The sequence below is a fragment of the Pseudophryne corroboree genome, chromosome 1 (assembly GCF_028390025.1).
Source record: "Pseudophryne corroboree isolate aPseCor3 chromosome 1, aPseCor3.hap2, whole genome shotgun sequence".
In the NCBI taxonomy this organism is placed as follows: Eukaryota; Metazoa; Chordata; class Amphibia; order Anura; family Myobatrachidae; genus Pseudophryne; species Pseudophryne corroboree.
In genome coordinates, this window is record NC_086444.1 from 565024252 (window position 1) to 565037413 (window position 13162).

General features: G+C 44.6%; 1 protein-coding gene across 3 annotated transcripts in view; it reads right to left on the reverse strand.

Annotated features, from left to right (window-relative positions):
- Positions 1-13162, reverse strand: part of DENND4C (DENN domain containing 4C) — a 470132-nt gene that overhangs the window by 205007 nt on the left and 251963 nt on the right. For all 3 annotated transcript variants that reach the window (XM_063914174.1, XM_063914175.1, XM_063914173.1), the window contains exons 8-9: positions 12333-12391; positions 10918-11062 (exon numbers count right to left, since the gene is read on the reverse strand). In XM_063914174.1, the coding sequence (XP_063770244.1) occupies positions 10918-11062; positions 12333-12391 (204 nt within the window). The remainder of the gene's footprint in view (positions 1-10917; positions 11063-12332; positions 12392-13162) is intronic.

Consider the following 13162-nt stretch of genomic DNA (forward strand, 5'->3'; position numbering starts at 1 on the left):
TAATCGTTGTCAGGTCCTTCAGTCCGGACCAGATGTCAGCATCAGCAGTCGCTCCAGACTGCCCTGCATCACCGCCAGCGGGTGGGCTCGGAATTCTGAGCCTTTTCCTCGCACCCCCAGTTGCGGGAGAATGTGAAGGAGGAGATGTTGACAGGTCGCGTTCCGCTTGACTTGACAATTTTCTCACCAGCAGGTCTTTCAACCCCAGCAGACTTGTGTCTGCCGGAAAGAGAGATCCAAGGTAGGCTTTAAATCTAGGATCGAGCACGGTGGCCAAAATGTAGTGCTCTGATTTCAACAGATTGACCACCCGTGAATCCTTGTTAAGCGAATTAAGGGCTCCATCCACAAGTCCCACATGCCTAGCGGAATCGCTCCGTGTTAGCTCCTCCTTCAATGTCTCCAGCTTCTTCTGCAAAAGCCTGATGAGGGGAATGACCTGACTCAGGCTGGCAGTGTCTGAACTGACTTCACGTGTGGCAAGTTCAAAGGGCAGCAGAACCTTGCACAACGTTGAAATCATTCTCCACTGCGCTTGAGACAGGTGCATTCCACCTCCTATATCGTGCTCAATTGTATAGGCTTGAATGGCCTTTTGCTGCTCCTCCAACCTCTGAAGCATATAGAGGGTTGAATTCCACCTCGTTACCACTTCTTGCTTCAGATGATGGCAGGGCAGGTTCAGTAGTTTTTGGTGGTGCTCCAGTCTTCTGTACGTGGTGCCTGTACGCCGAAAGTGTCCCGCAATTCTTCTGGCCACCGACAGCATCTCTTGCACGCCCCTGTCGTTTTTTAAATAATTCTGCACCACCAAATTCAAGGTATGTGCAAAACATGGGACGTGCTGGAATTTGCCCATATTTAATGCACACACAATATTGCTGGCGTTGTCCGATGCCACAAATCCACAGGAGAGTCCAATTGGGGTAAGCCATTCCGCGATAATCTTCCTCAGTTGCCGTAAGAGGTTTTCAGCTGTGTGCGTATTCTGGAAACCGGTGATACAAAGCGTAGCCTGCCTAGGAAAGAGTTGGCGTTTGCGAGATGCTGCTACTGGTGCCGCCGCTGCTGTTCTTGCGGCGGGAGTCCATACATCTACCCAGTGGGCTGTCACAGTCATATAGTCCTGACCCTGCCCTGCTCCACTTGTCCACATGTCCGTGGTTAAGTGGACATTGGGTACAGCTGCATTTTTTAGGACACTGGTGACTCTTTTTCTGAGGTCTGTGTAAATTTTCGGTATCGCCTGCCTAGAGAAATGGAACCTAGATGGTATTTGGTACCGGGGACACAGTACCTCCAACAAGTCTCTAGTTGGCTCTGCAGTAATGATGGATACCGGAACCACGGTTCTCACCACCCAGGATGCCAAGGCCTCAGTTATCCGCTTTGCAGTAGGATGACTGCTGTGATATTTCATCTTCCTCGCAAAGGACTGTTGGACAGTCAATTGCTTGGTGGAAGTAGTAAAAGTGGTCTTACGACTTCCCCTCTGGGATGACCATCGACTCCCAGCAGCAACAACAGCAGCGCCAGCAGCAGTAGGCGTTACACGCAAGGATGCATCGGAGGAATCCCAGGCAGGAGAGGAATCGTCAGAATTGCCAGTGACATGGCCTGCAGGACTATTGGCATTCCTGGGGAAGGAGGAAATTGACACTGAGGGAGTTGGTGGGGTGGTTTGCGTGAGCTTGGTTACAAGAGGAAGGGATTTACTGGTCAGTGGACTGCTTCCGCTGTCACCCAAAGTTTTTGAACTTGTCACTGACTTATTATGAATGCGCTGCAGGTGACGTATAAGGGAGGATGTTCCGAGGTGGTTAACGTCCTTACCCCTACTTATTACAGCTTGACAAAGGGAACACACGGCTTGACACCTGTTGTCCGCATTTCTGTTGAAATACCTCCACACCGAAGAGCTGATTTTTTTGGTATTTTCACCAGGCATGTCAACGGCCATATTCCTCCCACGGACAACAGGTGTCTCCCCGGGTGCCTGACTTAAACAAACCACCTCACCATCAGAATCCTCCTGGTCAATTTCCTCCCCAGCGCCAGCAACACCCATATCCTCCTCATCCTGGTGTACTTCAACACTGACATCTTCAATCTGACTATCAGGAACTGGACTGCGGGTGCTCCTTCCAGCACTTGCAGGGGGCGTGCAAATGGTGGAAGGCGCATGCTCTTCACGTCCAGTGTTGGGAAGGTCAGGCATCGCAACCGACACAATTGGACTCTCCTTGTGGATTTGGGATTTCGAAGAACGCACAGTTCTTTGCGGTGCTACTGCTTTTGCCAGCTTGAGTCTTTTCATTTTTCTAGCGAGAGGCTGAGTGCCTCCATCCTCATGTGAAGCTGAACCACTAGCCATGAACATAGGCCAGGGCCTCAGCCGTTCCTTGCCACTCCGTGTGGTAAATGGCATATTGGCAAGTTTACGCTTCTCCTCCGACAATTTTATTTTAGGTTTTGGAGTCCTTTTTTTACTGATATTTGGTGTTTTGGATTTGACATGCTCTGTACTATGACATTGGGCATCGGCCTTGGCAGACGACGCTGCTGGCATTTCATCGTCTCGGCCATGACTAGTGGCAGCAGCTTCAGCACGAGGTGGAAGTGGATCTTGATCTTTCCCTAATTTTGGAACCTCAACATTTTTGTTCTCCATATTTTAATAGGCACAACTAAAAGGCACCTCAGGTAAACAATGGAGATGGATGGATACTAGTATACAATTATGGACGGACTGCCGAGTGCCGACACAGAGGTAGCTACAGCCATGAACTACCGTACTGTACTGTGTCTGCTGCTAATATAGACTGGTTGATAAAGAGATGTAGTAGTATGTATGTATAAAGAAGAAAGAAAAAAAAAACACGGGTAGGTGGTATACAATTATGGACGGACTGCCGAGTGCCGACACAGAGGTAGCTACAGCCGTGAACTACCGTACTGTACTGTGTCTGCTGCTAATATAGACTGGTTGATAAAGAGATGTAGTAGTATGTATGTATAAAGAAGAAAGAAAAAAAAACCACGGGTAGGTGGTATACAATTATGGACGGACTGCCGAGTGCCGACACAGAGGTAGCTACAGCCATGAACTACCGTACTGTACTGTGTCTGCTGCTAATATAGACTGGTTGATAAAGAGATGTAGTAGTATGTATGTATAAAGAAGAAAAAAAAACCTCGGGTAGGTGGTATACAATTATGGACGGACTGCCGAGTGCCGACACAGAGGTAGCTACAGCCGTGGACTACCATACTGTACTGTGTCTGCTGCTAATATAGACTGGTTGATAAAGAGATGTAGTAGTATGTATGTATAAAGAAGAAAGAAAAAAAAACCACGGGTAGGTGGTATACAATTATGGACGGACTGCCGAGTGCCGACACAGAGGTAGCTACAGCCGTGGACTACCATACTGTACTGTGTCTGCTGCTAATATAGACTGGTTGATAAAGAGATGTAGTAGTATGTATGTATAAAGAAGAAAGAAAAAAAAAACCACGGGTAGGTGGTATACAATTATGGACGGACTGCCGAGTGCCGACACAGAGGTAGCTACAGCCGTGAACTACCGTACTGTGTCTGCTGCTAATATAGACTGGTTGATAAAGAGATGTAGTAGTATGTATGTATAAAGAAGAAAGAAAAAAAAACCACGGGTATGTGGTATACAATTATGGACGGACTGCCGAGTGCCGACACAGAGGTAGCTACAGCCGTGAACTACCGTACTGTGTCTGCTGCTAATATAGACTGGTTGATAAAGAGATGTAGTAGTATGTATGTATAAAGAAGAAAAAAAAAAAAACCACGGGTAGGTGGTATACAATTATGGACGGACTGCCGAGTGCCGACACAGAGGTAGCTACAGCTGTGAACTACCGTACTGTGTCTGCTGCTAATATAGACTGGTTGATAAAGAGATGTAGTAGTATGTATGTATAAAGAAGAAAGAAAAAAAAACCACGGGTAGGTGGTATACAATTATGGACGGACTGCCGAGTGCCGACACAGAGGTAGCTACAGCCGTGAACTACCGTACTGTACTGTGTCTGCTGCTAATATAGACTGGTTGATAAAGAGATGTAGTAGTATGTATGTATAAAGAAGAAAGAAAAAAAAACCACGGGTAGGTGGTATACAATTATGGACGGACTGCCGAGTGCCGACACAGAGGTAGCTACAGCCGTGAACTACCATACTGTGTCTGCTGCTAATATAGACTGGTTGATAAAGAGATGTAGTAGTATGTATGTATAAAGAAGAAAGAAAAAAAAACCTCGGGTAGGTGGTATACAATTATGGACGGACTGCCGAGTGCCGACACAGAGGTAGCTACAGCCGTGAACTACCGTACTGTGTCTGCTGCGACTGGATGATAAATAATGATATAAAAAATATATATATATCACTACTGCAGCCGGACAGGTATATATTATATAATGACGGACCTGCTGGACACTGTCTGTCAGCAGAATGAGTTTTTTATAGAATAAAAAAAAAAACACCACACAAGTGAAGTCACACGACGAGTGTTTAACTTTTTCAGGCAATCACACAATATAGTATACTACTAACTATACTGGTGGTCAGTGTGGTCAGGTCACTGGTCAGTCACACTGGCAGTGGCACTCCTGCAGCAAAAGTGTGCACTGTTTAATTTTAATATAATATGTACTCCTGGCTCCTGCTATAACCTATAACTATTAACTGGCACTGCAGTGCTCCCCAGTCTCCCCCACAATTATAAGCTGTGTGAGCTGAGCACAGTCAGATATATATATACATAGATGATGCAGCACACTGGGCTGAGCAGTGCACACAGATATGGTATGTGACTGAGTCACTGTGTGTATCGTTTTTTTCAGGCAGAGAACGGATATATTAAATAAAACTGCACTGTCTGGTGGTCACTGTGGTCAGTCACTAGTAAACTCTGCACTCTCTACACTTCTACAGTACTCCTAAGCTCCAGTAAATCAGGTCAATCTCTCTCTCTCTCTTCTAATCTAAATGGAGAGGACGCCAGCCACGTCCTCTCCCTATCAATCTCAATGCACGTGTGAAAATGGCGGCGACGTGCGGCTCCTTATATAGAATCCGAGTCTCGCGAGAATCCGACAGCGTCATGATGACGTTCGGGCGCGCTCGGGTTAACCGAGCAAGGCGGGAAGATCCGAGTCGCTCGGACCCGTGAAAAAAAACATGAAGTTCGTGCGGGTTCGGATTCAGAGAAACCGAACCCGCTCATCTCTACTTTATATACATGTACAGTGCCATAGGAGAGGTTTATACTGCTGCCCAGGGCGCCCCCCTGCGCCCTGCACCCTTACAGTGACCGGAGTGTGTGAGGTGAACGGGAGCAATGGCGTACAGCTTCACCGCTGTGCGTTACCTCTATGAAGATCAGACGTCTTCTGCCGCATCTGAAGTCTTCTTTCTTCTCATACTCACCTGGCTTCTATCTTCTGGCTCTGCGAGGAGGACGGCGGCGCGGCTCTGGGACGGACGGCGAGGATGAAACCTGCGTACCAATCCCTCTGAAGCTAATGGTGTCCAGTAGCCTAAGAAACAGGACCTTGAAACTCAGAGAAGTAGGGCTGTTTCTCTCTCCTCAGTCCCTCGATGCAGGGAGTCTGTTGCCAGCAGGCTCCCTGAAAATAAAAAACCTAACCAAAATACTTTCTTACAGGAAACTTAGGAGAGCTCCCTGCAGGGCACCCATCTCCTCTGGGCACAGTATCAAACTGAGGTCTGGAGGAGGGGCATAGAGGGAGGAGCCAGTGCACACCCAGAGCCTAAAGTCTTTCATAAAGTGCCCATGTCTCCTGCGGAGCCCGTCTATCCCCATGGCCCTTACGGAGTCCCAGCATCCTCTAGGACGTTAGAGAAACAACCTGAATATTGTATTAAGCATACACACATATGCATATAGATACACAAATACAAATATTGTATAGTTGCGAGGTTTCGTTTTTGAGGCAGAGCTAAAAGTTATAAAGTACAACTATAAATTCCAGCTAGAATTATGAAAGTAATTTCTTTTCTATTACTTTCGTAGCACAAATGAAACTGTCTGGTATGGTACGTGTCAGGAATGTGTAAAATATTATAGATATCCACATTTTGTAGGGTGGAAATGCAGCTTTTTGTGGCTGTAAGGACTGTGTGGGGTGTTATTATGTAAGTTGTACTGCAAGTGGCAGTACTGTGTAGGGCTGCAGTCCATTGTACCATAGGTGTCAGCATAGTATCAAATGTACTGTGTCAGCATAGTATCATCACAATGTTTTGTGTGTGGTGTCATTGTAGTACAGATTACAGCATAGCATAGGTGTAAGTACTGTTGGGAGATGTGTTATAGCACACATACCTTTACCGAGGCGAAGTAGGAAGGTACACAGACAAGATGTATTAACATTTTGAATGCTGGAGTGGGGGAGTGAAAACTCCTCCTCCGGCGATCCCTGCCAGAGCACACAGCGCATCTGCTTAGTGCTGCTTAGTGATGATGTGCTGTGTCTCTCCTGCCAGCCGCCTCCACTGGGTATGCGCGAGATCTCACAAGCATCGTGAGATCTCACATGCAGCCTGGAACCGGCAGCCACTACAGTGGCTGTGAATGGGCCAACGACACCTACAGCTGTGAGAACGGTCAGTGCCACTGACCGGTCATAAGGTGCCGCAGAAAATGATATAATATCTTGTTGATTGCAGTGCTGATGACAGGGGCGCATAGTGGATTCTTCAAGGACCTGTCTGTTACATTGCCATTGGATAACAAAGTTTTAATGCTTTTTTTAATCAAATTATCTCCTTTGCAAAACCCACCACAGTCAACATCTTTTTACTGGTGATGAAACAGACTGCACTGATAGCAACTGACAATTAACTGCAGTGTTCAGCCTCACCACTAGTAGATGTTAAGGTGGTAGGGTAAGTCACCCAACAGAGGCTAAAGTGGATAAGAACTATGAAGCAATGGGTTTCAGAGAAAGGACTTTGAAGAATTACTGTTAGTTGAATAGAGGAAACTGCAACATAAGCAGACTCTCCAATATGACCCATTCCATCATGTACAAAATGCTCTTTTCCTGGCCTTCTCTCTTAACCCCTTCAGTGATATGCCTAGAACATTTCCGGGGCCAGCTGAGCTGTGCAGACTGGCAACCCCAGAAAATTTCCGAGGCATGCCACTGCTCCCCCTTACACTCTGCGTTGTTCTTTAAAGTCCACCGGCGAAGCAATCGCGTTATTCCGCAAAACTCCACCAGCCGTGCGGAGTACAAGGGTGGAAGGGGGGGGTTAGGGGGAGAGAGGATTTCAGTGCTGGTGGGCTAGTGCCCGCCAGCAAATGCTACCCGAGGGAAGGCCAACGGTGGGTTATTCATCGATGGTCACCATCGATTGATAACCTTGATGGTGTAAAACCATCTGGAATGGATCCATCAATGGTTTTACAAATCAATGGTTATTCCTGCACTACTGTACAAATTAGAACCAGGGGGTGTGGATTAGTGGGTGTCAGGGGGCGGAGCTAAGCTCTGGGCACTGACACTTTGAGAAAAAAATAATAATAATAATAATTCGGTATCACTGAAAAGTAAAAGTATTCGACATCTGTCATAGACCATCGATGATTTTGAATCATCGATGGTCTATGGCCATCCCTAGCTACCCCTAAGCAACAAGCATTCCCTTAGGCAACAAGCATTCCCCGTGGCAACGAGCATGGATCCCAGAGCATAAAACCACTGGCAAAAAGCATGACACAGCACGTGAAACTCCTGGCAACGCGCAGATAAAAAAAATGATAAACCTGCCCTGGGAGGTGTGACCAAATTCCAAAAAGTAGCCATTATGATTGCATTCACCTGTATTGAACTAGTTCATTTATGCAAAAGGTTTTCACCACAGGTGGCGGCAATCATAAATTAAGAGGGAAGTCCAGGTGCAAAGCATTCTGTACCTGATGGGAAAGGTTTGCCTAATGCTGGGCATACACAGGCAGATAAAGTGCTTGTCAGACAGACATTTTATTTGACTGCAGATATCAGATATTGGCAGTGATATTTGCGCTCCGCCACCAGGGAGGAGACATTTCCCCAATCCTTCCAATGTGAAGGAACATAGGAAATGCCTGTCCATCGGCCACTGCAGGGCATACACTGCCTGATGTGGCCTACTTTCCACTTTCAAGACATCGAATCGTATGGACATGCTGGAAAATCTGACAGGCCCATCCAAGCGATATTAACAAAATGGTCGCCTGCATACACACTGCAATTATCTGGCAAACTGCTGATATCAGGCAGATCGGCCAGATAATCGTAGTGTGTATGCCCAGCTAGGAGAAATTTGTGACTCGGAATTATTATTAGTTTATTTATATAGATCCACCATATCACACAGTGCTGCATATTGATCATTATCATCATACCTGTAACATGGTATGCTAAACATGGTGCCACTGTGCTGGTGCAGTATGTAACGAAAATGTGGGAAGGGATTGGTACATCTAAAGGTGGGTACACACTAGGCGATGTGCTCCGTAAGCGACATAGTCTAGTGTGTCCCCTACCGGCCTGGGCCGCCCGACGGCCGGCATATACATTGTGCTATATCGCTAGCGTGTTGCGGCTGGGCTGTACATGCCCCTTTGGATGATGAGTCCAAATTGAGCTGCATGTACGGCTGACACCTTGGGTCGTTAACGACCTGCGCATCGGCCTTCGTCAGCTGCATACACACTAGGCGATATAGTAAAGGTTATCGCTCAGAGGGGGAAAATGAGCAATATCGTTTACTATATCACTAAGTATGTATGCACTTTAAGATAACTCGTGGATTATAAAGTGCAGCAATATTTGCTGGCGCTACATAACAAACGTTAATAAACTTGCTGATGGCAGACTACCATTGTGTTAGAACAGAGAGTAAGCGGTTACTGGGGTGACCGACACATGCTGTCTGGCTGGACACACAGCATGCCAATTCCAGCTAGGTATGTCACACATTGTTTTATTTGTAAACTCATCCTGTTTACCTTGGCTGAAAGGCATTTTGTTTGTCCTCTGCAAAGTCACACTTGCTACACTTCAGAAATCATATTACCTGAAACCAGTCTCAGTACAGTACTCATTAACCATACTCACTACATACTGGAGTGAAGAGAACCTTTAATAAATAATGTATATATTGTACAGCATAGAGACTTGCTGAACCTGGATGGCTTATTCAAATAAGTGATATCGACAGCGTCTACAACAAAAACTGCACTATAATAACTTGCTTCACCCATCTGATCTATGAGAACATCTCAGAGCACGATGTGATCCGCAGTACATTCTGTCACCTTGTACTGTATATTTCCATGTTATATCTCTGCTACTTCTAGCCCTAATATTGTCAGCGGTTCCTGCAGTGCTCTCATTCCTGTAATTGTTATAATGTACTAAATGTATCACTTTACTCTGTATTGTACCACGGGAAATGATGGTGCGGTTATAATATTATATATTATTAAAAATAATTATCAACATAATAATGTTTTCCTCAACAAGAAGATATAATCCCAACACAGACTGCTGTATGGAATTATTTTGTATTCCTCAGTAATAAGTTGGTATCTGTCAGATGGCCAGTGGCGGACACCCAAGAGTGGGAATAGTCCCTATTGGTCGGCATGCCAACCGACAGGCTAGTCAGTGTTTGGGATGCCGGGTACCAGTATTGTGACCGCCGGTCACATAACCGCATCCCGATACAGCTATTGAAAGAATTGTCTCAAAGCTGCAACTGGGAGTTTGTATAATCACTGAACCCCTTCTAACAATTGAGGTAATTCAGATCTGATCGCAGCAGCAGATTTGTTAGCTAATGGGCAAAACCATGTGCACTGCAGGGGAGGCAGATATAACATTTGCAGAGAGAGTTAGATATGGGTGGGTTATATTGTTATATTGTTTCTGTGCAGGGTAAATACTGGCTGCTTTATTCTTACACTGCACTTTAGATTTCCGTTTGAACACACCCCACCCAGATCTGAATTAGGCCCGATATACATTATAAGATCGAAAGTAAACCGATTATCTGCAATATATACAGAAGTGGTAATATAGCACATTTGTATTACAGGTTGAGTATTCCATATCCAAATATTCCGAAATACGGAATATTCCAAAATACAGAATTTTTGAATTAGATAGTAAAACCTTTGTTTTTTGATGGCTCAATGTAGACAAACTTTGTTTAACACACAAAGTTATTAAAAATATTGGCTAAAATTACCTTCAGGCTGTGTGTATAAGGTGTATATGAACATAAATGTATTCTGTGCTTATACTTATAAGCCCTACACACTGGGCGATATTTGTGAAAGATATGAACGATCTCGTTCATTAATGAATGAGATACCGTTCATATCTTTCAGTGTGGAGGCACCAGCGATGAACGATGCGCGGCCCCTCGCTCGTTCATCGCTGGTGCCCCGTCGCTGGTGCATGCAGGCCAATATGGATGATCTCGTCCATATTTACCTGCACTGCTATGGAGCCGGGTGAAGAAACTTCACTCCCCCGTCACTGCCCCCCCCCCCCCAGCCGTGGGTCGCCCGTCGGCCGTATCAGTCGTTGGGAAGCTCGGTGTGTAAGGCCCTTTAGGTCCCATTGCCATGATATCTATGCAATTATTCCAAAATACGGAAAAGTCAGATATCCAAAACACTTCTAGTCCCAAGAATTTTGGATAAGGGATACTCAACCTGTATTATTATTGCAATTGGAAACACAGTAATAAAATTAGACTGGTTAACACAGACAGAGAGGTCGCAGAGCCCTACTCACAAGTTTACAATCTCTCTAGGACAGTATACAGATTAAAACAAGTAGATAACTGCTTACAGCTACGACCGCCTCAGTCACGCCAGTCAGGACTGCTGGTCTTAGGGAGTGCAGGAGTATCTTACTCTCTAGTAGCACATAGTGCAGCAATGTAGCACAGTTTTCAGGCCCCAGGCTCATTACTAATGTGCTGAAGTTGGCTCCACTACATTTGTAAAACAAAGAAAAAGGAAAACATTAAATATTGCCATCTACATATAATGACATATCCTCAAACTAACAAAATGGCATATGTACAGAACAGTGGTATAAAACACATTAGGGGAGATGTATCAACCCTTGGAGAGATAAAGTTGAGAAGTTGACCAAGGCAATTAACCATCTTCTAAATGTCATTTCAAAGACCATGTTATTATTAAACTTTATTTATAAGGCGCCAAAAGTCCTCAGCTCTGCACAAAGGACACACAAGACTCATACAAGAAGACAGTAAATTGTAAGACAATACAATACTGATAAAAGGTACAATACAGTAAAAACAAATACCATTACACCTCTTGACACAGCTACAAAGTTAGGTCGGTGTGCAAGGGAAGTAAGTAGTGAGAACTTAGGCTAGAAATATAGCTACTACAGAGCTCAAAGATCAGTATTCAATAACCTTATTAAACATGTACAAATCTTATAAATATTACTCAGTTAGAAAGTAACATACTTATTAACTATGCTAAGGCTTACAAATATAGTATGTATAGTCTCTATATCCAGCATTCAGAAATAATTCTAATAGAAGGATTGTGCAAGTGGAAAAGATTGAACACAAGGAAAAAAAAAGTATTATGGACAGGAAAGAATAATAGGAACAATACTGTAGAAAGAAGAACATCCAGAACCTGTTATCATAACCGGTTATAAAAACTATAAAATAAACTTTGAGCGACTTTACTTACCATTTTCCCATGCAGAGTGATAAAACAAGACAGTCTGGCAAACTTGCAATTATTAACACTGTACTATTTTTTTTAATACCCACTTTGGGGTGTTTTCAATACCTGTCGGATTCTTTTAGTATTCAATGCCAGGCCAAACCCAACAGGTTTGGCCCGTTCCCGACAATGGCAATCAGACTTTCTTTAAAGTCGAATAGACATTGTCAGAAACGGGGCTAAAACATGTCGGGTTTGGCTGTGCTTCTGACAGCCAATGTGTATTCTGACAAATCGGGAATTCCCGAATTGTCCCAACCTAAACCTGTCGGAAGCTGCAGTCTTTCCGACAAGACAGCAGCTTCCGACAATAATTCAATACACCCCTTTAAAGATTACCTGGATATGTTCTGTATAGTTGCCAAACATACTAAATTTTCAACAAGGGCCTATTCCTGTTCTTCCAACTTATCTTCAAATGAATGTGTGCTTAACCCTTCACACATTCCATTTGTAAACAGTAAGCTAGAAAATCACTGGAAAACTCACCTCAGAGGCAAAGGAGTTGATACAGGCTGAGAAAGAACCAAAGCATCATGTGCAGACAGCTGCAGAATTGGGCAAAAAGAGTAAAGTATTATGTAACAAACTGGTTGCACAAATAAAGAACCATTACATCTATAGTATGCCAGTATTAACAACATTAGGTATAACACTCCAATAAATGCACAAGTTTGTTTGTATGTTAGTATTCATTTATTATCATATCATATGACTACAGAAAATAAGAATTTACTTACCGATAATTCTATTTCTCGTAGTCCGTAGTGGATGCTGGGAACTCCGTAAGGACCATGGGGAATAGCGGCTCCGCAGGAGACTGGGCACACAAGTAAAGCTTTAGGACTACCTGGTGTGCACTGGCTCCTCCCCCTATGACCCTCCTCCAAGCCTCAGTTAGGATACTGTGCCCGGACGAGCGTACACAATAAGGAAGGATTTTGAATCCCGGGTAAGACTCATACCAGCCACACCAATCACACCGTACAACTTGTGATCTGAACCCAGTTAACAGCATGATAACAGAGGAGCCTCTGGAAAGATGGCTCACAACAACAATAACCCGATTTAGTTAACAATAACTATGTACACGTATTGCAGACAATCCGCACTTGGGATGGGCGCCCAGCATCCACTACGGACTACGAGAAATAGAATTATCGGTAAGTAAATTCTTATTTTCTCTGACGTCCTAGTGGATGCTGGGAACTCCGTAAGGACCATGGGGATTATACCAAAGCTCCCAAACGGGCGGGAGAGTGCGGATGACTCTGCAGCACCGAATGAGAGAACTCCAGGTCCTCCTCAGCCAGGGTATC